Raw genomic sequence first — 25,951 nt, 5'->3', positions numbered from 1 at the left:
GGAAGGCAAAATGGAGCAGTAGCTCCTCAAAGTGTGAAGCGATCCACCCCCAGGTGCGCACCCTGGAGAACTGAAAACACACGTCCACGCAAAGCCTGCCCGTGCGCGGCCACCGCAGCTCAACTCACAACAGCCCGAAAGGTCGAAAGCACCCGAACGGCCGTCAGCTGAAGATGGATAAACACAACGTGGTCCCTCCACACACGGGACCATCACTCAACCCTGCAAAGGGGGGAATCCCTGACACTCGCTACAGCGTGGACGGACCCCGAGAACACGATGCTCAGTGAGAGAAGCCAGACACAGAAGGACACACAGTGTGTGATTCCACGGATGGGAAACGTCCAGGACAGGCAAGTCCGCAGACACAGAGAGTGGCTGCGTGGTTGTCAGGGGATGGGGAGGGGGTGGGGTGACTGCTAATGGGGATGGGGCTTCTTTTCAGGGTGATGGAATGTTCTGGAATTAGATCGTTGCATAACTTGGAAAACAGCAAAATACATCGAATTGTACACTTTGATTGAGTGAATTATATCTCAATAGAGTTTGGGTGTACACTTTGATTGGGTGAATTATATCTCAATAGAGTTTTTTAATGTCTCTGGTGAATGCACTCAGTCAGTTTCCAACATGCAAAACAATGGGGGCCCCTCCTGCCTCAGCCCCGGCTGTACCCTTGACTCTACGTGACTCAGGTCCAGGCAGCTCGGAACATCACGACACCACCATGCCTTCTCTGCACCAAAAAAAAGCCAGGACGGTGGACATGCCCTGGTCGCCTTGGACGGGCTCCCAGCCCCTTGCAGCCCTGCCCTGAGTCTCAACCAGGAGCCAGCAGCACCGCCCCCCCCCTCCGGTGCCAGGACATGCTGGGGCATCCTCAGCACCCCTCGTGGGACCCACACACTCTCTGAGGGATGCGCTGTCGTCTCCAGGAGATCATCTGGGGTCCGGAGAGCGTGGGTGACCGGCAGGCGGGGACAGAGCTGGGACTGTGCCCCACCCCAGATCGCTCTGACCCTGCAGAGCACTGCTCCCCAAGCCGGGAAGGGGGAGGGAATTGTCGCCGAGTCCACCACCCTCACCTCCCAGCACAGAGCTACACACCAGACCCCCCCACCCCCACAGGCGGGCCTCACCTGGTGAGCTGGGTGCGAGTGCTGAAGTCCAGGGAGCGCATGGAACGGAGGACTTCGATGCAGCCCATGTACTGAGGGGAGAGAGCACAGGGTGAGCGCCAGCCCAGCAGAGCCCAGCTGGGGCCTGACCATGGAACCCAGGCCTTCCCTCCAGCGAGCCCCCCACCCTGGGCTCCAGCCCCCGCCTCTGTCCTTATGAGGCCCAGCCTGGTTGCCACAGGGCCTTTGCACCAGCCAGCCCCAGCCGTCCCTTCCTTCCCCAGCTCCAGGCTCCCGGTCACCTCCTCAGAGCTGCCCTCCCTGACTGTAAGGGAGTTGTTCCCTGGAAGCGGTGGATTCCTCCAGGCTCAGTCCTGGCTGTTCGTTTAACCATCTGCTGTTCATTCTCTTTCTGCTCCACTAGAAGGTCAGCCCAGGAGGACTGGACGGTGGCGACCCTGTTCACTTCTGCGTCCCCAGGGTCCGGGACAGAGGACGTCTGGCCCGCGAAGCCCAAAGCTTTGACTGTCTGACCTTTTCCAGGGAGAGTGTGCCCACCCCTGCCCAGATTACCATTTCCACGGAAGGTAATTCGGTAATTCAAAATCTCCAAGAGACGATGCTGAGGGACAGAGAAGGCAGGAACAGCCGGGGGAGGGGTGGGGCAGGGTGGCCAGACGACGGCCACCAGCACCCCCCAACGTGCTGTCTGCACAGCTGGGAGGGAACCTGGCACAGCCATTTGCAGAGTCTGTCATGTGATCCCATTGATGGGAAACGTCCAGGACAAGAAAATCCACAGGGACAGAGAGTGGGTTCATGGTTGTCAGGGGCGGGGGAGGGGCGTAGGGGGTGACAGCTAACGGGGATGGGGTTTTTTTTGGGTTGATGGAATGTTCTGGAACTAGATCGATTTGGTGGTTGCACAACCTTGTGAATGTACTAAATACCACTGTACTGTGATTTCAAACGGTCAATGGGGGACTTCCCTGGTGGCGCAGTGGTTGGGAATCCATCTACCAATGCAGGGGACATGGGTTCGAGCTCTGGTCCGCGAAGATCCCACACGCCGCGGAGCAACTAAGTCCATGCGCCACGACTACTGAGCCTGCGCTCTAGAGCCTGCGAGCCACAACTACTGAGCCCGCGCGCCTAGAGCCCGTGCTCCGCAACAAGAGAAGCCGCCGCAATGAGAAGCCCGCGCACTGCAGCGGGGAGTGACCCCAGCTCGCCACAACTGGATAAGGCCTGCGTGCAGCAACAAAGACCAAATGCAGCCAAAAATAAATAAATTTTAAAAATAAAATTAAAAAAAGAAAAACAAAAGGTTAATGGTAGGGACTTCCCTGGTGGTCCAGTGGTAAAGAATCTGCCTTCCAATGCAGGGGACGCGGGTTCGATCCCTGGTCGGGGAACTAAGATCCCACAGGCCACGGGGCAACTAAGCCCACGCACCACAACTACTGAGCCTGCGCACCTCAACGAGAGAGCCCGCGTGCTACAAACTACAGAGCCCATGCACCCTGGAGCCCGCGAGCCACAACTAGAGAGAGAAAAAAACCCCACAGGCCACAATTAGAGAGAAGCCCGGGCGCCGCAACGAAAGATCCCGTGTGCCACAACTAAGACCTGACACAGTCCAAAAAAAAAGAAAGAAGGAAAGAAAATAAATAAATAATGGTGAATGGTTAACTTAGTTATGTGAATTTTACCTCAATTTTTAAAAATATTTATTTACTTACTTATTTGGCTGTGCCGGGTCTTAGTCGCAGCACACAGGATTTTTTAGTTGCAGCATGTGGGATCATTTTTCTTTAGTTGCGGCATGCAGGATCTTTAGTTGCGGAATGCGGGGTCTTTAGTTGCGGCATGCATGTGGAATCTAGTTCCCTGACCAGGGATCGAACTGGCCTCCCGCACTGGGAGCATGGAGTCGTAGCCACTGTGCCTCGGGGAAGTCCCCTCGGCTTTTAAAAAATGATACACGCACACATGCTTTGACCCTGAAACTCCATTTTGAGGACTTTATCCCACAGACACACCAGTCTGCAGGCTCCCTATGTGTGCACAGGTGGCTGTTGGGAGCCATACTCCACCTTCCCCCCAGGGCTCCGCCCCCACCCCACCCCCACCCCCGCAGGACTGGTGCTGGGGCAGGTGCGCGGGTATTTACTGCCACCACAGCCCAGTGCGGGGTATGCCTTCCTATGCTGGCCCCGGGGGTGCCCTGCCTCCGGCCGCCTGCCCCTCCCTTCCTGCGGGACTTGCAGCACTGGAGGAATAAACAAGAAATTGCAGACACCCCAAAACTTGACACTTCTAGGGTTTTGAGGTCCAACCCAGGACGCCAGTTAGGTTGGCATTTCCCATAAACGATTAATATCTTCTTAGTGTATGTCCCAAATAACGCACAAGGGCTTCCCTGGTGGCGCAGTGGTTGAGAGTCCGCCTGCCGATGCAGGGGACACGGGTTCGTGCCCCGGTCCGGGAAGATCCCACATGCCACGGAGCGGCTGGGCCCCTGAGCCATGGCCGCTGAGCTTGCGCGTCCGGAGCCTGTGCTCCGCAACGGGAGAGGCCACAACAGTGAGAGGCCCGCGTACCGCAAAAAAAACAAAAACAAAAAACAAACCCCAAATAACGCACAAAACATACTTATACTGACAATTGTTCGTGTTCATGGGAACTTTACATTTAACTGGGCAGCCTGTATCTTTGCTGAACCGAAATAAATCGCGGTGCTGGGAATGGAAGTCTGCAGCTGTAAAAAGAGCAAGGTGCCGACTAGAAGCCACAGTGCCTTTTGTGTGGACAAGGGGGCCGAGGAGGACACACGTGCACACAGCATGTGCGGACACTGTGTGTTTGTGTGTGCGCATGCACATGTGTGGGTGACAAGCTCTAGCAGGACACAGTAGCTGCTTCTACAGATGCCGTTGGCTGACTGTACAAGTGGCCACCAGTTCCTCCCCTCCCCCATCCAGGCCCTGAGTTGGCCGTAATGCAAGCAGCACACGGACAGGCGCGGTCACCCGTCACCGGAGCTTGCTCCCCTGCTGCTCTTGGGACCCTGCGACCCTGCCGGGGTACCCTGCCTGATGACGAGACACATGGCCCACCCCCATCTCCCCAGCTGACATGGAGCCAATCGCCATGTGAAGGAGGAGACCATTCAGCCCCAGCCGACCCACAGCACCACAGGAAATAAAAAGTGTTTGTTGTTTCCATGCACTAGGTTGTGCGATGGTTCGTTACACAGCAGAAGCTCCCTAGACAGTGACCAGGAGAAGAGAGGGAGTAAGGCAAGTGAAGATCCAGGCCAAAGGGAACAGCAAGTACAGGCCAGAAGCGGGAACCAGCTTGGAGAGACCAGACTCACTCCATTGTGGCTGGAGTGATGAGAGATGAGAGGATGTGGGACCCTGGAGCTGTGATGAGGGGCTGGGTTTCATCGTGACCAACTTGGGGGGCCGTGGGACAGCTTTAAGCAGGGAGGTGAACTGACGTGTCTCACCTTCATTGCATGGATGATAGACGATGGATGGATGGATGGAGGATGGATGGATGGAGGATGGAGGATGGATGATGGATGGATGATGGATGGATGGAGGATGGGTGAATGATGGCTGATGGCTGATGAGTGGATGATGGATGATGGATGGATGGATTGAAGATGGATGATGGATGGATGATGGATGATGGATGGATGATGGACGATGGATGAATGATGGATGGAGGATGGGTGAATGATGGATGATGGATGGATGATGGATGATGGATGGATGGATGGATGGACAGATGGATGGATGGATGACAGATGATGCAAGGATGATGGATGATGGATGGGTGATGGATGGACAGGTAGATGGAGGGACGGATAGACAGGTCCGCAGGGACTATGTGCCAGGCGTGCGTTAGACATGTAGAACCTCGAAGAGAATTAGCTGTGGCCCCGGCCCCCAAAGCAGACTCTCACACTGAGTGGACAGCTTTGCTGGGTGCTGGCGGCTCAACAGGTACCCTCCCTCTAACAGAGCATGCGTCTGCATGGGGCATCCGTGCTGCAGGGCCCCAGGGTCTGAGGGGTCTCATTCACCCTAACCAGTGTACAGCTCATTCTGGTTGTGTGACTGAAATCCTCCCAGTACCCCCAGCCCCTCCCCGGGTGAAGTGGGTGCATGACTCAACTGCACGGGAGAGGAGATGCAACACGGGCCCCCTTCCCGGAGGGTGGAGAACACACTACGATGGCAGGGAAGGTAAGCAGGTGGCCGAAGCGCGTGCCGGCAGCGATGACACTGATAAGCCGCTTGTCGCATGCCGGTCCCTGTTCCAAGTGTGCTGCGCACATGACCTGTCAACCCGCTCCACCCAAAGCCCGCGCTACGCAGCAACGTGACCCCTCAGGAAACAGCCCCGAGGGCTCTGTAACCTGTTGGCAGTCACAGGTCGTAGGCGGCAGAAATAGGATCTGAACCCACAGCCTGGGCTCTGGAGCGTGCCCCGGCCCTGCAGGAGGCGGTGAAGACTGCAGCAAACTACACGCTCGGGGGCCAGAGGGGCCCAGTGCTGCCAGACCACCTGAAATCCAGGGCCTTTGCCTGAAACACCCCGATTTGTAGACAATGACAAGGAATTTTTATTTTTAAATAGAAGAAAAAAAAAAAGGCAGAGGTCAAATTCAGCCTCGGGCCTGCCAGGGAGCACGACCTCTGACCTAGGATCCCAACGTCTCGGAAGGCCAGCCGTGGTGTGTGGGTGACAGCCCCAGGAGGCTCTGTCCACATGCCCAGCCTCACAGCCTGTGAGAGGGACCTTAGTGGAAGGGAACCTCTGCAGATACAACCAGGTTAAAGATGTCAGGGTCAGACGGTCCTGGATTTAGGATCGGCCCTAAATCCGATGCCACACGTCCTCACGGGAGAAAGGCAGAGGGGGGCTGAGGGACAGACACGCAGGGAGAAGCATGTGGAGCTGGAGGCAGGGCTGCAGCCCCAGAAGCTTGGAGACAGACTCGCCTTCAGAGCCTCAGAAGGAACCAGCCTGCCGACACCTTGATTTTGGACGTCTGGCTTCCAGAACCGGGAGAGGATACATTTCTGTAGTTTTAACCGCCCAGTTTGTGGTCATTTGTTACAGCTGTCCCCGGGAGACCGACAGAGAAGCCCGGGAGGGGACCCCAAACGGCGGATTTGCAGCCCACCTTCCCCTTTGCCAATGCAGAAACAGAGGCCACCCAGAGCCGGCCCTAGGATGTAAGGGGAAAACCGAGTTACAAGAGGGAAAACTGAGGCTCAGAGCAGGAAAGGGACCCAGCCGAGTTCACACAGCACACCAGGGCGGACACAGGACGAGCACCCAGCTCACCACACTCCCCGCAGGACGCGCCACCCCTCACGGTGCAATAGGTCCTGTACCATTACTACTTAGCGTTTTCATTTTAAATAAACTCCATTTATAAACATAACTGCGTTTATTTCTGAAGGCAACTGTAGGAAACCCCCCCAAAGTCCATAAACTGGTGAATGGATAAACAAAATGTCATCCGTCCACACACTGGAACATTACTTGGCCATGAAAAGGAGAGAAGCCCCGCCACTCGCTACCACATGGATGGACCCTGAGGACACGACGCTCAGTGAGAGAAGCCAGACACAGAAGGACACACGGCGTGTGATTCCACTGATGGGAAATGTCCAGGAGAGGCCAATCCACAGACACAGGGAGTGGGTTCCTGGTTGTCAGGGGACAGGGAGGGGGTGCAGAGTGACTTCATGGGGACGGGGCTTCCTCTGGGGTCATGAGAATGTTCTGGAACTAGATCATAATGAGTGTTTCACAAATCTGCAAGGGCACTAAGAACCACTAAATCGTACAGCTTAAATGAGTAAGTTTTATGACACTGAATTACATCTCAGTTTTTTAAAAAATGTGCATGGGGAAACAAAAACAAAAAGGAGAAAGCAAAAAACAGAAAAAGAAAAGAAAATGTGCATGAGTGGGAATTCCCTGGCATTCCATGTTCAGGACTCTGAGCCCTCATGGCCGAGGGCCCGGGTTCAACCCCAGGTCGGGGAACTAAAATCCCACAAGCCTCATGGTGCGACCAAAAAAAAAAAGAAAGAAAGAAAGAAAATATGTGCATGAAGAAAAGAGGAAACTGCATATTGCTACCATAAAACTTGGGTTTGATGCCTAGCAGTGTCTCCTAATAACCATTAAAATAAACACGTAATTATCAAAATGAAAAGTGTCCATCCAGGCAGAACTGTCCATTTTTGCTAAGACGAGTTAGTGAACGTTTGTTGGGCACCAGGCTGCTTGCAGAGTGTCAGAGTCCCCCCTCCACAGATGCAGTTGAGGAACAGACACACAGGGCTCTGGGCGGAGGGGCCCGGATGGTGGGGACTTGGGGCGGCCGGCGAGGGGGCCCCGGGCAGCAGCGGACTGCCTTTGCACACTTGGACACACCTATGTTACCCTTCCCTTTTAAAGGTCTGACCAAAAAAAAGTACATCCCCACAGATATGTGTTGCTTATAACGGAAACAAATGGGGCCTTGACCAGGGAGCAACATCGCCTTAACTGAGTGCGTTAGTCTCCTGGGGGGCGGCCTCGAACAACAGAGACTCCGTGTCTCCCAGTCCTGGGGCTCGGACACCCAGCATCCAGGTGAAGCAGGGCGGCGCCCCAGCTGGAGGCCCAAGGGAGGCCCTTCCTGCCTCTTCCAGCTACTGGCGGTGGCCAGCAGGCCTGGGCTTGCAGACACATCCCTCCGGCCCCTTCCTCTGTGGTCACGTGGCCTCTCCCTGTGTGTCTGTGTCCAGATTTCCCTCTTCTGAGAAGGACATCAGTCACACTAGATCTAGGGTCCATCCTGCTCTAGGAGGACCTCACCTTAACCTCATTGCACCAGCAAAGACCCTATTTCCAAATGAAGTCACATTCTGAGGCCCGGCGGACATGAACCTGGGGGGACGCCACTCTCCCCCGTACACCAAGCAATCAAAGTTTCCAGCAGCCGCGTCGGGATGCACGGGCACCCCTGCCTCCCGACCAGACGCACAGAGGCTGGCAGAGCCGGCCTCCATGCTCCCTGCCAAAAACGCACAAGGCGAGCCCGCCGCGAGCATCACGAGCCCAGCTGAGGGCCGACATAAACTCAGGGGCAGCCTGCAAAATCGTCGGGCGCACTCCTCCAAGATCTGGGGAGCCCTGCACTGACGCTGGTCCTGGGTCCCCAAGGACTTCAGAGCATCCTCCTGGGCGTTCGCGTTTGTGAAAAGCCCTCACCATTCACCACGACTCCAACCTAACACCATTTTACACAGAACTCGAAGCATCTAAGGGCATTTTTTGTTTGTTTTCTTTTCTACCGTGGCAAAATACACGTAACGTTCAATTTAACATTTTAACCGTTTGTAAGTGCACAGCTCAGTGGCACTAAGCACCTTCACATTGTCGTGCAACCATCCCCACCATCCATCTCTAGAACTTTCCCATCTCCCCAAACTGAAGCTCTGTCCCCGTGAAACGCCGACTCCCCACCCCTCCCCCAGCCCCTGGCCCCCACCGTCTACTTCCTGTCTCTGTGGATGTGACTCCCGCTGGGACCCCCTGTGCCTGGAATCACACAGTATCTGTGCTGTGGCTGGCTTCTCTCACTGAGCGTCACGTCCTCAAGTTTCATCCCTGGTGTAGCAGGTGTCAGAACCGCCTTCCTTTTTAAGGCTGAGTGATGTTCCACTGTGTGGCTGGATCACGTTTTACTCATTCATCCATCAACGGACAGCTGGGTGTTTCTGCCTTTTGGCTGTTGTCAATAGTGTTGCTATGAACATGGGTGTGCAAATATCTGAGTTCCTGCTCAATTCCCATAAGAGAAAAATACTTATCTCCTCCCTAGATGCACACACACACACACACACACACACACACACACACTCACTCAACCTCACCCATATAGCCAGTCATATACTTATCATCTTCCGGCTCTTTCGGGTGTATACCAAGGAGTAGAATTTCTGGATCACATAGTAATTCTATGCTTAACTTTCTGGTATGGTTTTAATACGCATCGAATGTAATGAAACTTGAAACTATCTTGTATGTTAACAGAAGGCTTCATTGTGTGTCGTTCAGGCTTTACCAAGAGTTGTCCGCTGTTTTGAGAATCACACGGCCTGCAGCAACTCTAATGGTGGTACTGGAGCTGCCAGAGTAACCCTGGAGCTGTTTGTAGCTGTCGTGTGAACGGTGGCTCCTGTCTCTGTCGCTGTGCGCCTAGAGAAGCTTACGCGTTTACACACTGAAACATATTCTATGTTACTGTGAATTGCTGCCTCTGTGTTTCTCCTTTTTATTGCTGTTTTGTTACCTCGTATTGATTTTGGGGGGGGGATAAATGTGCAGGTAGGTGTTATATATGTGATGTTCATTTCAGGGTGGAGGTTACCAAACACTAGTTATAAATGAGCAGTGGTTAATTCAACAGTATTGCAAGCAGCTGGCTAAGGCTGGTGGTTCTCAAACACGAGTGGGTGTTGGAATCAGCCGGCAGGCTGGTAAAACATCGTTCACCAGGCCCACCCCAGAGTTTCTGACGCAGCAGGTCTGGGGTGGAGCCCAAGAATGTGCATTTATAACAAGTTCCTCGAGGTCTGGGCACCACACTCTGCTCACCATTGGTTCAAGCCAATTTGGTGGCCCACCTCCCCTGCCACGAATGGAGCTTGACACCTCCGGCCAGCGAGGTGTGGCGAGAAGAACGAAAGGGATGGCCTTTTCTTCCAGTGGACATGGCTGGATCTGCATGCGATACCTGGTGCTGTGGCCGCTCTTTTGTGACCATGAGGACGGCTAAGCCAGCATGCTGAAGACGGCAGTGGAAAAGATGCAAAGACCTGGGGCTTCAGGGATATGCTCAGGTCATTGAAGTAATCCACCCTGGAGCCATCCTACCCCTTGCCTTCAAGGAATCAGCTGCATTTGCAGCTAAAAACACCTGAGAACAGCTAACCTCCCAAGGTTCCCCACACACCACCACCTACGAGACCAGCCTTCAGGAAAGACTGGGCGGTGGAGACAGCCAGGCCTGGGCCCCTGGGGCAGCTCTCAGTCTCTCTGTGCCCCATTCAAAGCCTTCCTCGTGAGAAACTCGAGAGAGCGCACGGTGAGGGCACCTCGAAAAGCAGAAACGGCTTGTTAGTAGAATTTTCGTAAAAGTGTAATAGGGAAGAAACCTTGTATTCTATTACAAACTAATCGCTATGGGGATGTTGTCTAAAAGCTTAAATTAAACACAGTGGCCCATCTCCGGGAATCCTGCCTCCTGCAGGAGGAAGAAATTAACACCTGCCCTCCGGAGGCTGACGGGAACCAGGAAGTGCTTGGCTTTAGTCCCGCCCCTTTCAGTATGGAAGAATCCTGCGCGCTCTCTCAGGGAAGATGGCTCTTTGGGACGCACGTCCACTGCCTTCTCCAGATCAAGTCGCTATTCCTTGCCCCAACGACTCGGCTCTCGATTTACTGGCCTGTCCTGCATAGACCAGTACAAGCTTGGACTCGGTAACAAAAGGAGAAGTGCCCGGCGTGGAAACAGCCCCGATGGAAGGAAACGGGATGGATCCACAGACGGGGCAAGTATCCATCTAGACCAGAGCCGTCCAACAGGGGCGCGGAGTGCCAGGCGACCACTTGAACTTAGCTTAAAATGAAGCAAACTGAAAGTTGAGTTCTTCAGCTGCCCCAGCCCCATTCGAGTGCTCGTGGCCACACGTGGCTACCAATGGGACAGCACGGACCTGGAACATTCCACGTCCGCCTCTGGGCGGCACTGGTCTAGGCTAGTCCCACGGGCAGTTTAGGGAACGTCACAGGACACTGTCTGGGGCTTTCTGGAAAGGGCATCCTTATTCACAGAAGGACCTGGCAGGAAGAGGGCTCTTTTCTGGAGGCTGAGGGGACAGAGGAACTGATGTGAGAAAGGAAAAGCACGGCAAGGGTGCTGCATACGTTTCTGGGGATGTCTGTGCCAAAGCCCCACAAGGTGGACGGCTCAAAACAGCAGACGTTTCTTGTCTCCGAGTCCTGGAGGCCAGACACCCCTCACCCAGGTGTCGCAGGGCCGGGTCCTCCCGGAGGCTACAGGGGAGGCTCCCTCCCGCCCCTTCCGGCCTCCACTGTAGCTGCCCTCCTGCCTCCCTGGCCTCGAGCTGCATGGCCAGCGTCTGCACGCGTGTCCTCACATGGCTTTCTCTCAAGGCCGCCAGTCACTCGGTCCAGGGCCACCCTAATGCAGGAGGACCTCTTCTTACCCAATGACATCTGCAAAGACCCTATTTCCAAATCAGGTTGGGGACACTATTCACCCCCAACACAGATGAAAAGAACGTGAATCCATGACAGGGTCCCCAAGCTGTGAAATAAACCAACCCCACAGCCGCCACCCGCCCGGGGCTGCTTCTCCCGTGAGATGATCGATGTCGTCGTGGGTCTAAACTGCTCTGGGTGAGGACTGCCGCGATGCTGCTAAGGGCACCACAGCTGCTACCACCCTCGCCGGACTCCTTGACGCGGCTGTGCCTCCGTTTCCTCCCCTAGAAACTGGGTAGGAAATCTCAGGGTTGGAGGCGCCACACTGGCGTCTAGAAACCCAGGTGCCCTGATTGCATGCATCACTGCTCGCTGAGTCTCCCTTTTCTTGTCTCAAAACAGGGACCATTCCAGGGTTTTGTGAGGGTTCTGTGACATCAGGTAGGTGAGTCAGCTGCTGTATTAGTTTCCTCTTGCTGCTGTAACGAATTACCACAAAATTAACAAATGTATTCCCTTACAGTTCTAGAAGTCAGAAGTCCGACTGGGGCCTCACGGGGCTAAATCCAGGCGTGGGCAGAGCTGGTCCTTCCGGAGGCTCCAGGGCAGCACCGGTTCCCGCCTTCTCCAGCTTCTAGAGGGACCGCACCCCTGGCTCGTGGCCCCTCCTGTATCCTCACAGCCAGCAGCACGGCATCTCCCGTCTCTCTCTGCCTCTGACCCTCCCGCCTCCCTCTTATAAGGACCCTGGGATGACGCTGGGCCCCCCGGGGAATCGAGGGTCCTCCCCATCTCGGGGTTCTTAACTTACTCCCTCCTGCAAAGTCCTCTCTGCCTTGTGAGGTGACACATCCTCGGGGCCCGGGACCAGGACGGGGACGTCTTTGGGGCCGTTAGTCTGCCAACCACCCTGGTAGTTGCCACATGGCAACGAGTTCAGGCTCCGAGAGGAGCCTCAGCTCTGGGTCTGGTCCTGGATTCTCACCATGTAACTGCCCTGCCTCCCTGTGCCTCCGTTTCCCCACCTTACATAAGTGGGGACACACATCCCCTCTTGAGGACCCAGGGTCGGACCTGCCTGTCCCTGCGTAAGCTGGGATACGGCTGCTCCTGCCTTCACTTCACACTTCTCTGTGAACCGGGAGGGGACTCCGTGGCTCCCAGGACACCTGGTGGATGCAGGTGCAGGGAGACAAGCGGCTCCCAGGGGAGGAGCAGGCCACGGAGGCTGGTTCAGGCCCCGCGGGGCCGCGCCTCTCCAGGGAGCCTGCGTCAGGACACCACACCCATCAGCCAGCGACTCCCGCTGGCTTGTCTCCAACACGGATGCTGTGGGCCCTCTCTCCCCAGCCCCACGCTGCCCTGGTCCATTGCATCCGCTAAGCCGACTGCTCCCCAGCCACCTCCGAGGTCTCTCTGCTGCCCTTCCAGCCCCACCTCCAGCCCATTTCCACAGGAAAGATCCTTTCAGCTCCAACGCTGCCCTGCGACCCTGCCTAGAGCCATCCAAAGCCCAGCTTCTCCCCACAGCCCCCAAATCTTATTCCTGCTCTTGTCTCCCTCCATCAGCCCCACCACGTGGGTCTCCGGCGACTCCCCGAATGTGCCCGCTGAGCCCCTGCCTCGGACTCTCTCTCCCCAATCGTTTCACGTCTGGGGCCGCAGTGGCTTCAGGTCTCAGCTTAAATGGCATCTCCTGAGAGGCGCCTCGCCCACCAGCCCGGCTAAAGGCAGCCACCAGTCTCTTGCTCTGACATCACTCGATTGTAATTTCTGCACAGCATCTACCAGTGTCTGCCATTTCCCTGTTTGTCTCTTATTTATTTACTGTCAGCCTCTCCCTCTAGAAATCTGAGCCCCGTAAGAGCAGGGATCAGATCTTTCCCATTTCCTACGATACCATCAACACCTGGCAGGGCGAGGCATGCATTAAATATTTGCTGCATCGATGAAAACGTCGAGATCGGGCTTCCCAGGTGGCGTAGTGGTTGAGAGTCCGCCTGCTGATGCAGGGGACATGGGTTCGTGCCCGGGTCCGGGAAGATCCCACATGCCGCGGAGCGGCTGGGCCCGTGAGCCATGGCCGCTGAGCCTGTGCATCCGGAGCCTGTGCTCCGCAATGGGAGAGGCCACAACAGTGAGAGGCCCGCGTACCGCAAAAAAAAAAAAAAAAAAAAAAAAAAAACCGTCAAGATTATTGGAATAATCCAACAGCCTGCACTTCAACAACACGAGTATCTGAATTCTGAACACTCCTAATCCCCGTGGCCGTGGCCGGTGGGCAGACACAGCTCGCCCCTGAGGGGATGTGGTTTGAAGCCCAAGGCATCACCCACAAAACATCTCACTACAAAATCAGTCTTGAATCCAGTGAAGCTGAGATTCAGCGAAAGAAGGGGCCACAGCCAAGTTATAAGACGCCAGGAGAGAACAGGCAGACCCAGCGTTTGGGGCAGCCTGAGGCCCGGCACGTCTAACAGGCTTCCAGGATGCAGTGGACCCTGCCTGGACCACACATGGACAAGAGTCAAGGCCACTGGGGGCCGCCACAACAAAGCACCACAAACTGGGGGCTTAAAACAAAGAAATCTAACCCTGACCCTACTGTTCTGGAAGCTGGAAGTTGGGAATCAAGGTGTGACAGGGCCCTGCTCCCTGGCGGTGATGGGCTCAGGGGAGGGCCCTTCCCGCCTCTTCCAGCGTCTGGTGGTGGTGAGCGGCCACCCTCAGTGTCCCTTGGCTTGTGGATGCATCGCTCCATTTCTCCCCTATTGTCACGTGGGCCCTCCCGGTGTGTTTGTGTCCAAATCTCCCTCTTCTTATCCAATACGCCGCCCTAATCCAGTGTGATCTCATCTTAACTTGATTATGTCGACAAAGACTCGATTTCCGAATAAAAACCATATTCACGGGTTCCTAAGGTCATGAATCTGGGGGGATACTATTCAACGCAGTACAGGGGTGGGGGGCGAGGGGGGGAGAGGTTGTAAAAGAACCAAAGACAAAACAACCAACTACAAAGACACAGACCTCCAGGATCCTGGCCCCAAAAACCAGACTGAGGCGCTGTGAATACTGCCGGACCCTGGATGTGACAATGAACTGTGGACGGGCAGGGCCCCGGTGGGCCAGGGGGCCGCACGGAAGCATTTTACGGAGCGTCTTCCCCCGGGCCGCTTGCCTCCTGACGGTTCATCAAAAACTACACACAGGGGCAGACAGGCTGAGCGGGGAGCGTGCAACGTTCACAGGCGTGGGTGCTAGTACGGGCCGGCCAACGGCCCACGTCTCCGTACGTCCAAAAGGTTCATAATAAAACCAGGACAAATGAAGACCTGTTCCCTTACAGCACCTTCCAAGTTCCCGGAGTCTCACATCTCGAATCCTGGGGCCTAGCGGGGCCCGGCCTTTCTGCGCCCCACCTCAGGCCAAGGTCTCCGGTTCTGTAGTCTGGGAAGGAGGTTTCAGTGGGGGTCTGGGTATCAGGACGCCCCCACCCGCATCCTCCCCCCCCCCCCGCAGACGGTGGCCAACGGAACGGGGGCTCCGCTGAACCCGCGCATGCGTGCCCCCCTCCCACCAGCCGCCCTCTCCCCGCCCCTCCCCACGTGACGCCGTGGGAACCTGGACCCCAGCGCCTCCCGAGTGGGGGCGGCCCGCTGAGCGCGGGCTGGCGATGGGGGTCTAGGGTGATGGGGAGAGAAGGAGGGACGGAAAGAGACCTGGCTCTCGGGGTCCAGAGTGTCCCAGAGAAAGAAGTGGGGGATGGGAGCCCCTGTGCCCAGGCTGGGGCTCCGGGGAGGATGGGATCTCAGGGTCGCGCCGGCCCACTCACCCGAACGATGTAGGAGACCCCGGGCCCCAGGACCCTGGCGTCCGGGTGTAGCCAGCCGTGCGCCGGCTTGTGGATGAAGCTGCCTTTGCGGATCCACTCGTCGGCGGCGGAGTCCGGGGGCCCGGGTGCCCCCCGCGCGCCCCGCGACCCCCGCGCCCCGGCAGCCCGGCAGCGGCTGAGCGCAGGCAGGGGGCAGGGCGCGGTGCAGCGCGGCTCGCAGGCGCCCAGGACCGCCGCCGCCAGCGCCGGGACGCCGGCCGAGCCGGCCGGCTCGGGCTCGGGCTCGGGCTCGGCTCCCCCCGCCGCCCCCGCGCCCCCCGCAGCCCGCGCCGCCGCCGGGCCGCGGCCCAGGAAGCCGGCTGGGGCCGCGAACTTCCACTGCGGCATGCGCGGCAGCAGCGCGCAGAAGGTGGTGGGCGCCTCAGGCTCCGGGGGTGCGGGGGGCGGGGGGGCCGCGCGCCCGCCCGGACCCTGCGTCATGGCCGCGGCCGCCCGACCGAGCCCGACCGGGCGCTGAGCCTGGCGCGGAGGAGGCCCTCCCGCTCCCTCCCGCTCGCTCCCCGCCCCCGGCCCGGTGATGTCATCCGTCCGGCCCAGCGCGCAGCCGCGGGGGGCTGCGCCCCTGGGACCCCCGGCCCTTGGCGCCCCGGTGCCCGGCGGGGAGGCTGGGGAAACTGAGGCCCGCCGAGGGCACGAGCGCTGACTCGGGTCCGGCAGCCAGGGAGGGAGCGAAGTTTCGAACCCAGGGCCGGGGCAGCGACCCCTCACTTCGCCCCCCACCCGTCGCCCGAGTTCCTAGAAGCACAGAGGCGGGAGAGACTTATAAATCACTTCCTGTCTTCCCTTCTCGCCGTCGGGAAACTGAGGTCTGGAGGGGGCGGAGGCGCGGTCAAGGAAGGAGAGCGCCCCAGCCCCTAAGCTTAGCTCCTCTGTTCCTGCCGGAAGTACTTGAAAATCAGGCCCTGCTTTATATCCTGACAGGGGAACTGAGGCTCCGAGAGGGGAAGGGGTGTGCGCCCGAAGACACGCAGCGCAGACTCGGGCCCTACGCTGCCTTGCCCTGGGCCTCACTTTCCCCGGCTGTAAGCCAGGGGCGCGGGCCGGAGGGTCACGGGCTCCTCCTCCATTTCTGGGGGGCCCCGTCCGGCATCAACTCAACTGAACTCCAGGGCCTGAGCCTCCCAGGCCTGCCGGCTTGTCCGTCCGCCAAGGCCTCAAGGGTTGCCGCCTCTGCACCGGGGAGCGGACGGTCTCGGTCACCCCAGGACCCAGCCTCCCAGCCCGGGGCTGGCCGATCCCCTCCCCTCCCCCTCCAACCCCGCCCCAGGCAGGGCCGGCTGCCGGGAAACAAAGGGAGAGGCCGGGGCCGGGGCAGGTGGCAATGGAAGGGAAGGAGGGGCGAGGCCGCTAGGGGTCGGATCGATAAATCAGAGCGGTGAGATCACCGCGCGGCCGCCTCCCGCGGGCTGGGGAGGAGGCGGCGATGGGGGCTGGCGGGAGGGGCGCGCGCGGCCGTCATTGGCCGGCGGGCTGGACCGGGGGCTGCGATGCCCGAGGCCCCAGCCTCTCGCCTAGGGAGCCATTGTGCGCCTGCGGTCCGCGAGGAGCGGGCGGGGACAGTGTGGCCTTGGGTCGGTGTCGGGGGGTGACGTTTGACGGGGTCTGGAGCCCCCACCTGGACTCTGTGCGCTCTGTGTCTGTTGTGGACCACAAACTTGTGGGCTGTGTGAGGGTTGGGTTGTATGTATATTGTGTGCGGATGTGACCGTGTGTGTGTCCAGGTGTGGGGGGTGGGGAGAGGGAGAGAGAGGAGGGAGTCTGGGTTCCCGCCCAGGTGTGTGTGTAGGGGGTCCTGGTATGTGTCCACCTAGTTGGGTGAAGGGTGTGTGTTCAAGTTTGGCACCCCAGGCTGGGGGGAGAGAGCTGACCCCCACTCCAGGAGCCCTCTAGGTCCTGCCTACTGCGCCCACCCCCACCCCACCCCACCCCACCCCCCGCTCCGTGTCTTCTCCTCCAGGGAGTCGAGGTGCATGCAGTCTGTGTCCCTCCCAAGCTCCTGGGTTAGGGTCTTTCTGGGCTGGGGTTTATAACGTGTCATCCCATGGAGGGTTCGGTTATAGGACTCCATCCACGTGTTTCCTTCCCGTCCCTGGGAAAGAGCGGCAGGAACAGAGCCCAAAGGGCAGGATTTACATCCTGGCATCAGAAGGACACACACTCTCAGTGCCCTCAGACAAGTGTCCAAACTCCCTGAAGCCCTGTTTCCCCTTGGTAAACATGACCTGCCTCCTGAGTCACTGTGAGATGATCTTATCGATATCCGGAACACGGTAGGAACCTACTGATGGCAAATGTTAGACTCCATCAAATTCCTATGCATCCTTCAAAGCCCAGCTTCAGTGTCCCTTCTTCCAAGAAGCCTACCTGGCTAGCTCCCCCCACTCAAAGCCGTGGCCCCACCTCTCGCTTCCTGTACCCCTGGATCCTGTCTCTGGTCCCATCCAGATCCCCAGGGGCTGCAGAGTTGGGGGTCTGGATCTCGAGAGCAGTGTTTGGGTTTCCTTCCCGTGACATGAACAGACAACGTGTGTGTGATGCGGACAGCTCCTGGTGCCACGGGGATTTATTGGCAAGCAGCTAGAGGGTGTGAAGGGGCAGCAGGGCTGTTTCCAGCCTGATTCGGGGCTGAATTCAGTGCTTCCATGAGTAGCAGGAATGAGCCCAAGTTTGGCAGAAACCCAAGCTGTGCTGGGGACCCAGGCCCTAGCAGGCAGACACTGAGTTCTAGGACACAGGAAGCCGTGCCTCCAGCCAACAGCTCGAGAGGACCAGAGTGTCCCTTTTTCCACCTGGCCTGGCCTGACCTGGCCTGGTGTGACCCGGAGAGAAGAAACTGGGACGCTGGAAGGAGGCTCTCCCTGTCGGGACCACGGGGTCACAGCCCCCCCGGGACTGGAGAAAGCAGGTGGCCTAGAAGGACCTCAGACGGTTCAGAGAACAGGAAGAAAGGAGGCACCTTCCCCCCACCCTGGCTTCTAGGCATGCCCACCACCTGCCCACACCCCACTTCACAGCATGGGAAACTGAGGCTCAGCCCAGGCCAGGCGTCCTGTCCCCCAAGGGCATCAGGGTGCGGTGTCCACGGCCATGGTGGTGGCCCGTTTGGAGTGGCGGATGCCCATGGTGAATGCCGGGGCCCTGGCCTTGGTCATGGTGACCTGCTCGGGGCTGTGGGTGCCGGGGCCAGGCGTCTCATCCGGGGGGCGCGGGGCTCGGGGCCGCCCCAGCATGGTGAAGGCCGGCCGGCGCTGACGGTAGGCGTTGGGGTCCGGGCTATCATACTGGCCTGGACCCGGTATCTCAGTGGGGTCCTGCGGGGGTCGGACGGGGGGCGTGCGGCCTGCTGCCGTGTAGCTTGGGCTGCTGGGCTTGGTGAAGATCTGGGAGCCCCAGAGGGAAGGCAGGGTGTAGGTGTTGGGGGCAGGGACTGAGGTGTCCAGGGGCCGCGGGCGGATGCGGGAGCCCAGGGTGAAAGCTGGGGGTGTCCGCTGGCGCGTGGGGGCCACCTTCTCTGGGCTGTAGGCCCCAGGGCCGGGCGTCACCTCCAGATCTGTAAGAATGGGGCAGGAAGGTTGGCAATGGACAGGGTCCTCAGCTCCTCAAGGACCTGGCGTGGCTCCCCGTCGCCACATGCGTCATGGAGCTCACAGAGCCCAACCTCCCTCTGTTCTCTTTCAAGCCTCTGGCCTTTGCCCAAGCTCAACCCTCTGCCAGGAATGCCTCCCATTCCCCATTCCCACCGCCCAGGAGTTGCTTTCCCTCCTCCAAGACAGTGCGAAAGGCCCCTCCTCCCTGCTGCCTTCCCCGCACCCTCCTAAGCAGAGCCCTCACAGCCCTTCCTGAGATCCCCCTGGGGTGGGTCTCTCCGCCTCTCCAGACATGGCCACACTGAGGTGAGATGGTCCCCACCTGGATCTAACCACACCAGGCTGGGGTCTCACAAAAAGCAAGGACGTGTCAAATCTACTTCAACTCTCAGCAATGGGCTTAGTACATGTTGGAGTGGATGGGTGAGTAGAAGGGTGGGTAGTGAGTGGGTGGATGAGGGGTGAATGAGTAGATGATGGATTCAGGGAGTTGTAGCTGGATCGATAGCTTGTGGATGGATGGGTGGATGGACGAGTGGATCATGGGTGGATGGGTGGGCGGGTGGGTGGATGAATTAGTGGATGTGGATGGGTGGGTGGGTGGGTGGTTGGATGAGTGGATCGTGGATGGGTGGATGGGTGGGTGGACGGACGAGTGGGTCGTGGATGGGTGGATGGGTGGGTGCGTGGATGGGTGGATCATGGGTGGGTGGGTGGGTGGGTGGATTAGATGATGAATAGGTGGATGGGTGGGTAGGTTGGTGAGTAGATAGATGGGCGAATGTATGAATGGATGGATCGATGGATCAGTGGTGGACAAGTAGCTGTGTGGTAGGTCAAAGATGAAAGGGTGGGTGGATGGGAGATGCGCTCTAGGTGAGAGGGAGCTGTCTGGAGCCCGCGAAGGGGATGGTTGCATTTGCCACAGTCCCCACTGTACCCTATTGTCTCCTGATGCCGAGGGTGAGCTCCAGCTGCCCTTGTGGCACCCTTGGCCATATGTGCCCAAGATCACATCACCCTGGGCCACTTCACCCATTCAGGTTCTCTCAGAGCCCCTGGCCCCTCTTCTGAGTCCACTGGATTTTGTCATTCCAAAGACACTGAAGGTCTGAGAACTCGGGGGTGGGAGGGGAGAAGAGTACGGAGGCACGAGATTCACTGAGGGCCTGAAGGGGCAGGGTCCTGGTAGGGCAGCACAGGTCAGATACTCACCCCGAGACTTGCCCCGGCCCTGCATGGAGTAGGCAGGGGTGCAGCTGCGGCCAAAGCGGGTGACTTTCGGGTCCAGGAAGTAGACCGGCCCAGGGCTGGTCTCCTGTGGAGATGCTGGGGAGAGGAGCCCAGGGTCCTAAGGGCGCCTCCAATGACCCCACCGCCTACTCGGTGCCCTGCTTAACCCTGAGGCACTCCCACCCCCCGAGGCCCCTGGCCCCATCTTGGAGGGCAGGGACTCAGTCCACTGAGGTATGGTTGCCCTGACCTGGGGGGCCTGGGTCTTGCTGACCGTCTGTGCGCCTGTAATCAAAGCTGTCCCGTTTGCTGTGCCCCACCCCTGACCTGTCCTCTGCCAGGGGCTAGGGGACCAGCTCCTGGACCATTAGAATTCTGTGTAGAGTGAGAGAACCAGGCCCGAGTAAGGGTCCAAGGAGAGCCCTTCCAGGGCCTGGGCTTAGCCTGCGGGTGGCCAACCTGAGGGAAGGGCTTGTGTCGGGCTCTGAGAGCCAGGTCCTGGGGAAGCTCTTCGCCCAGGTCAGCCTCCTCTTCACACTAGCAGGATGTGAAGATGGACACTGAGATGGTCCACGGAAGGGGGTGGTCCGGCGCCGGGTGCTTAATAATTGGCACGGGACTTCTGTGGTGGTCCGGTGGCTAAGACTCCACACTCCCAATGCAGGGGGCCCGGGTTCCATCCCTGCTCAGGGAAGTAGATCCCGCACGCCACAACTAAAGGATCCTGCATGCCACAACAGAGATCCCAAGTGCTGCAACTAAGACCCGGCACAGCCAAATAAGTAATAAATAAATAAATAAATAGATTTTTTTTTAAAAAAAGAAAGTGGAAAACATGCACCGACTTAAAAAAAAAAAATGGGACTTCCCTGGTGGTGCAGTGGTTAAGAATCCACCTGCCAATGCAGGGGACATGGGTTCGATCCCTCATCCGGGAAGATCCCACATGCCGCGGAGCAACTAAGTCCGTGTGCCACAACTACTCAGCCTGTGCTCTAGAGCCCGCGAGCCACAACTACTGAGCCCTCGTGCCACAACTACTGAAGCCTGCGCGCCTAGAGCCCGTGCTCTGCAACAAGAGAAGCCACTGCAATGAGAAGCCCACGCACCGCAATGAAGAGTAGCCCCCGCTCGCTGCAACTAGAGAAAGCCCGCGCACAGCAATGAACACCCAACGCGTTCAAAAAAAAAAAAAAAATTGGGACCAGTTACTGTGATTGCCATTGTTACCGTCTACAAGCCCACTCCAGGATAAATGCACATGCATCTAAGAGCAGTAGGTCTGACAAGGATCAACTGGTTTAAGTACTATGCGTATGTGTGCACACATGACACGGTACACACACGTGAAGCATGTTCATGACAAATGAGCACAGTCCAACTCATGGCATTTCCCACCTCGATGCCTATGCTGCAAGCTCTGCCTGGAGTCCCCTTCTTCTCCAGGGGACTCCACCAAACTCCTACTCATCCTACAAAGCCCAGATCCCATGCCTCCACCTCCCAGAAGTCTTCCCTGGGCACTCAGCAAAGTCTACAGTAACCACCACTACCCCCGACCCCCCAGCCTATCTGTCTCTCTGTCCCAGGATGGGTCCTGTAACTGGGATTAGAACCTGGCAACCCAGGTTGCTCTGGGCCATAGGCTCGGTTCTTGATCCTTCCTAGTGACAGATGTGACGCTGATTCCCTCCTTTGCCTTCTGGGGCCACTCGCAGCTTCCTGAGTTTTCTCTCACTTTGGTTTGGGATTGTTGCTGATTCTGAAGGCTGAGAAGAGGCTGCTGGCGCCGCACCTCCCAACAAGCCTCTGTCCACAGGAAGCAAAGTCCCCACAGAGCAAGGACCCTTCCAGCCCCCAGCCCAGCCCACTCGGGACCCCGAGCGCTCTAGCAAGTGGGTGAAGGAGCGGGTGGGCAACGCCATGAAGGCACAGGCTTGTGGGTACATGGCAGTGACGCCATCCACACAATGGGCCGCTGGCTATAGCTGGGGCCCTGTGTCCGCCCCATCACTGCATCCAATGCTCACTGACACCCTGTCGCACTCCTTCTGGCCAGGAGGAAAGTGGACATCACAGAGGCGGGGTGGCCCACGGACCAGGCCAGCCGCACAGCCTGCTGTCTCGCCAACCTTTCCTGTCCAAACACGAAGGATTCTCCTTCCACCCTCCCCACGCCCCGTGGGACATCACGGCCCAGGAGCCCCCATCCCGCTGACTGAGGACCTGAGGCGGCACTCACACCCACAACCCTTCTTTGTGGAGCTCTGACTGGAGACCAGGCACTGCTGTAGCCACTTTGAAGGCATCCAATCCTCACTTAATGAACGTCTCCAGACATCCAAGGTGTATTTAATCCTGACCGCAACTCGGTAAGGACTGTACCGTCATTGTTTACAGAGGGGGAAACAGACACAGCTTGCCCAAGTCAAGCAGCAAGGAATTTGCAAATGCCCTGCAAAACCACACACTACTCCCCTTCCATAAGGAAACAAGGGACCAGAGAAGCACAGCAGGTTTCCTGAGGACACACAGCGGGGGTTACGTTGCACACTGTCCCGGCTTCCTGCCTGACTGAATGAGAGCTTGGATCTAAGGGGGTGAGGAAATACTCTGGGTGGGAGATTGGAGGCCCACCTCTCCCACACCGGCCTTACCCTCGCTGGGCCTCCGGAAGAGCGAGTAGGCAGGACCAGCCACCCTGGTGCAGTCGTGGTTGATGTAGCCGACGGTGGACGGCAGGGCGTACAAGCCTGGCCCGGAGCCTGCGACCAAAGCCTGAGGATCACGGCCTGGGGCCATGCACCCTAAGAGATGGGAGGAGACAGGGGACCAGCCCCTGAGCCCCCACCTGGCCTCCCAGCCAGTCTCCACAGCAGGGGTGTGGGAGTAGCAGTTGCCGGGGTGGTGGGGGGAGTGGCAGGGGCTTTGTGAGTCACAGGAGTTACAGGAGGGCGGGGCTGCAGGGCTGGGGCACCCTGGGACCGCTGAGGCCCAGACACACAGATACACAGTCACAGGTGGGAAACTGAGCCCCAGACGCAGAGATACGCAGTCACAGGTGGGGAAACTGACCCCTGGACACAGAGATACACTGTCACAGCTGGGAAACTGACCCCTGGACACAGAGATACACTGTCACAGTTGCAACGTTTGGTGGCCTCTGCAAGAATGTCCGTGCTACATAGGCCACGGAATCTGACTCCAGCGGCTTTGCTACAGATGGAGAAACTGTGGCAGGGCCGAGGCGGAACGGAGATCCCAGGGTCAGTGTCAGAGTTAGGGAGGCTCAGCTCCCCCACGGACCGCTGCACAGGCTCCCAGGTTCTGCTGCTCTCTCTGAGACAATTATCACCAGTGAATACACTGCAAAGGCTTTTTGCTTGTTTTTCCTCGTGTCCGTCCCCCCACGGGGCCTCTGCTGCTCTCTTGACCACTGTACCCTCAGCACCGGGAAAGGTGCCTGGCCTTTAAGACACTCAACTCACGGGCCCTCAGGAATGCCACATTCACACCCATACTGCGGGAAGGAAAACTGAGGTTCGGGGAAGCACAGGGGCCTAGAGACTGCCTGCTCCAGCCAGGCTCCCACACATTCCAGACACCCCAGTGGGGGGCACTGGAGCAGGGAAGGGTCCCACCACCACGGCCCCCTCGCCCACCTACCGTTCTCCAAGGGGGCTACCCCGCAGGTCCTCCTCAGACCAGTCTCCGGGATTTGGCAGTCGGTGGTCCGCCGGCCCAGGGCCACCGGAGTCAGCCGTGGAGCAGGGTCGCAGGGGAGGGTCCCCATGGTGGGCAGGGGCGGGTCCGGGGCTCCTGGTGTCAGCTTCTTGGCCACGCAGCTCTGGGCTACAGGTGCCGACACCTTCCCGGATCCTGGCGGCTTCTGCGGGGTTCGCAGAGCCCCGGGCAACCACACCCTCCAGACGGCACAGACGGCCCCTTGTCTGTCGGCAGGGAGTCTGGGGCCCTGGCCCGAGCAGGCTGGCCAGCGGTCACTGGCCTGGAAGTGGGGCCAGGATCGAGTGTCGGCCAGGTAGCTGGATGGTCCAGGAAAGAATCCGGTGTCAGCAGAGCCAGTCCCCCGGGAGCCAGCTGAGCTGGGCAGCCCAGGCCAGAGCAGGCCCTGGGGAGCCGGAGCTGCAAACAGGACACCCACAGCCTGGTGGCAGGAGGGACAGGTGAGGTCATGGGCGGCCTGGCCCCATTTCTACAACTAAGGAAACTGAGGCACGGTCCAAGGTCGCCACTCTGGGAGCTGCTTCCTCCCCTCCTTCCTTCATCCAGGAAGGACTTATTGGGCGCCTACTGTGTACTAGTTTCTGTTTGGGTTGGTGGGACACGATGGAAACAGGCAGACGAGGAGTTGATGTTTTCGCGAGGGGAGAGAGGAAATAAGCGATAAATGTATAAATGAGCACACCGTATGTTCGAAGGCTAAATGTCCTGCAAACATACAGCAGGGCAGGGGCAGGATGAGAGGTCACTGCGGTGAGAAGGTGAGGGAACAGCATTTCAGGATAGGGAAGGGCTGTGCTGAGGCCCCGGGCAGGAGCTAGGACGGCAAGGAGGCGGCAGTGGTCCTCCGGGACAGGCCCCTGCCTTCCAGAAGCCAACAGGGATTTACTCCATCCTAATGCAGAGTTTATTTCCTTGGCGGCACCGAGGGCTACCACTGTGTCAGGCTCCAAGACGGGGCTCGGGGAAACCTGTCTGAAGAGAATTCACATTCCTGTCTCTTCCTGGCATCCTGGTTTGTTGTTGTGTTGTCAGCCCCTTTAGCACTGCCATGTGTTACCAGCTGTATTGAGTTACAATTCACATACCGTACCATTCATTCCACAACGTATTTTTCATGCATTCTGTAATTTTTTAACTTTTTAATCAAAAAGTCATAGTCTGTGTCAAAGGTCATAAAACGTATATTGGAAAAGAAGATCTTAAAACCAATGACCTAGAAAACTGTAGAAAGAATTCACAAAGCCCCCTACCAAAAAAGCTGGCTCTTTGAAAGGATCAACAAATTTGATAAGGCTCCAGCTGGACTGATCAAGAAACCAACGAGGTGAACCAATCCCAACATTGGGAACGGAGGACGGGCAGGGGTAACGCGGTCCGTGTGAAGCCAGAAAAAGGCCCTTTGCTGAGAGGCACCTGAGGCGCTTTCTGCGCCGGCATCATCGTGTTTAATTAACCCAGCATCTCGTAAGAGGTACTGATGCTGACCCCTCTGTGGTCACAGGAGGGGAGATGACGCTCGGCAGGGAGAGCGACAGGCACGGACCCTTGACTCGGGTTTTAGAGCAAAGCTTAGGGTCAAGGGCTTCTCCCGGGTTCTAATTCCCGCTCAGCTTTCTGGAAGTGCTGAAATCCTCTGGATTCCCGTCGCCCTAAGGATAAAATCCAAGCCCTCCCTGTCACACAAGGCCCCGCACGGTCTCACCCCCACTTCCACCTGCCCCGGACTCCTACTACTCAGCCCTGGTCCACACCTCTGTGGCCACATCAGCCGGCTTCCTGCTCCTTGGGTGGGAACCTCTGGGACTCTACCTGCCCACCCTCCCCCTGGGATGCACGTTCTGCAGATCAGCCCACAGCCAGCTCCATCCTCAGTCACCTGTGGGCCCCAACACTGGACAAGCTACGCGCTTCTTTCCAGAAGCTCACAAACTCCAGAGCCATGGACAGAAGCGGGCGCTGAGGAGGGAGATGGGGGATAAATACCCCACCTCCCTCTCCTTCTGCCTGTTAGCGCCTCCCATTGACCCACACTGGCCAGACTTGCAGGAGCCCAGGGACAC

General features: G+C 58.1%; 2 protein-coding genes across 3 annotated transcripts in view; both read right to left on the bottom strand.

The window, feature by feature from the left end:
- SHC2 (SHC adaptor protein 2) overlaps positions 1-15,747 on the bottom strand; it is a gene marked incomplete at its 5' end in the record, with an annotated part of 29,155 nt that extends 13,408 nt beyond the window's left edge. Inside the window, 2 exons of the mRNA XM_082652188.1 lie at positions 1,140-1,210; positions 15,268-15,747. Of these exons, the coding sequence (XP_082508314.1) occupies positions 1,140-1,210; positions 15,268-15,747 (551 nt within the window). The remainder of the gene's footprint in view (positions 1-1,139; positions 1,211-15,267) is intronic.
- Positions 15,748-18,392: 2,645 nt separating this feature from the next.
- CIMAP1D (CIMAP1 family member D) lies at positions 18,393-23,940 on the bottom strand (the record flags this gene model as incomplete). 2 transcript variants are annotated; one of them, XM_082652378.1, is made up of 4 exons in its annotated part: positions 18,393-18,877; positions 20,130-20,243; positions 22,805-22,954; positions 23,814-23,940. In XM_082652378.1, 4 exons carry the CDS (start codon positions 23,938-23,940, stop codon positions 18,393-18,395), a joined length of 876 nt encoding a protein of 291 aa, XP_082508504.1. The 2 variants fall into 2 exon arrangements, with proteins under 2 accessions (XP_082508504.1, XP_082508505.1); XM_082652379.1 differs by having other exon boundaries at positions 22,805-22,912.
- Between the last annotated feature and the right edge of the window lie 2,011 nt (positions 23,941-25,951).

This window comes from Grampus griseus (genome assembly GCF_964374135.1).
Source record: "Grampus griseus genome assembly, chromosome: 3".
Taxonomy (NCBI): domain Eukaryota; kingdom Metazoa; phylum Chordata; class Mammalia; order Artiodactyla; family Delphinidae; genus Grampus; species Grampus griseus.
The sequence above is the reverse complement of the archived record's forward strand: the minus strand, read 5'-3'. Positions and strand labels throughout refer to the sequence as shown.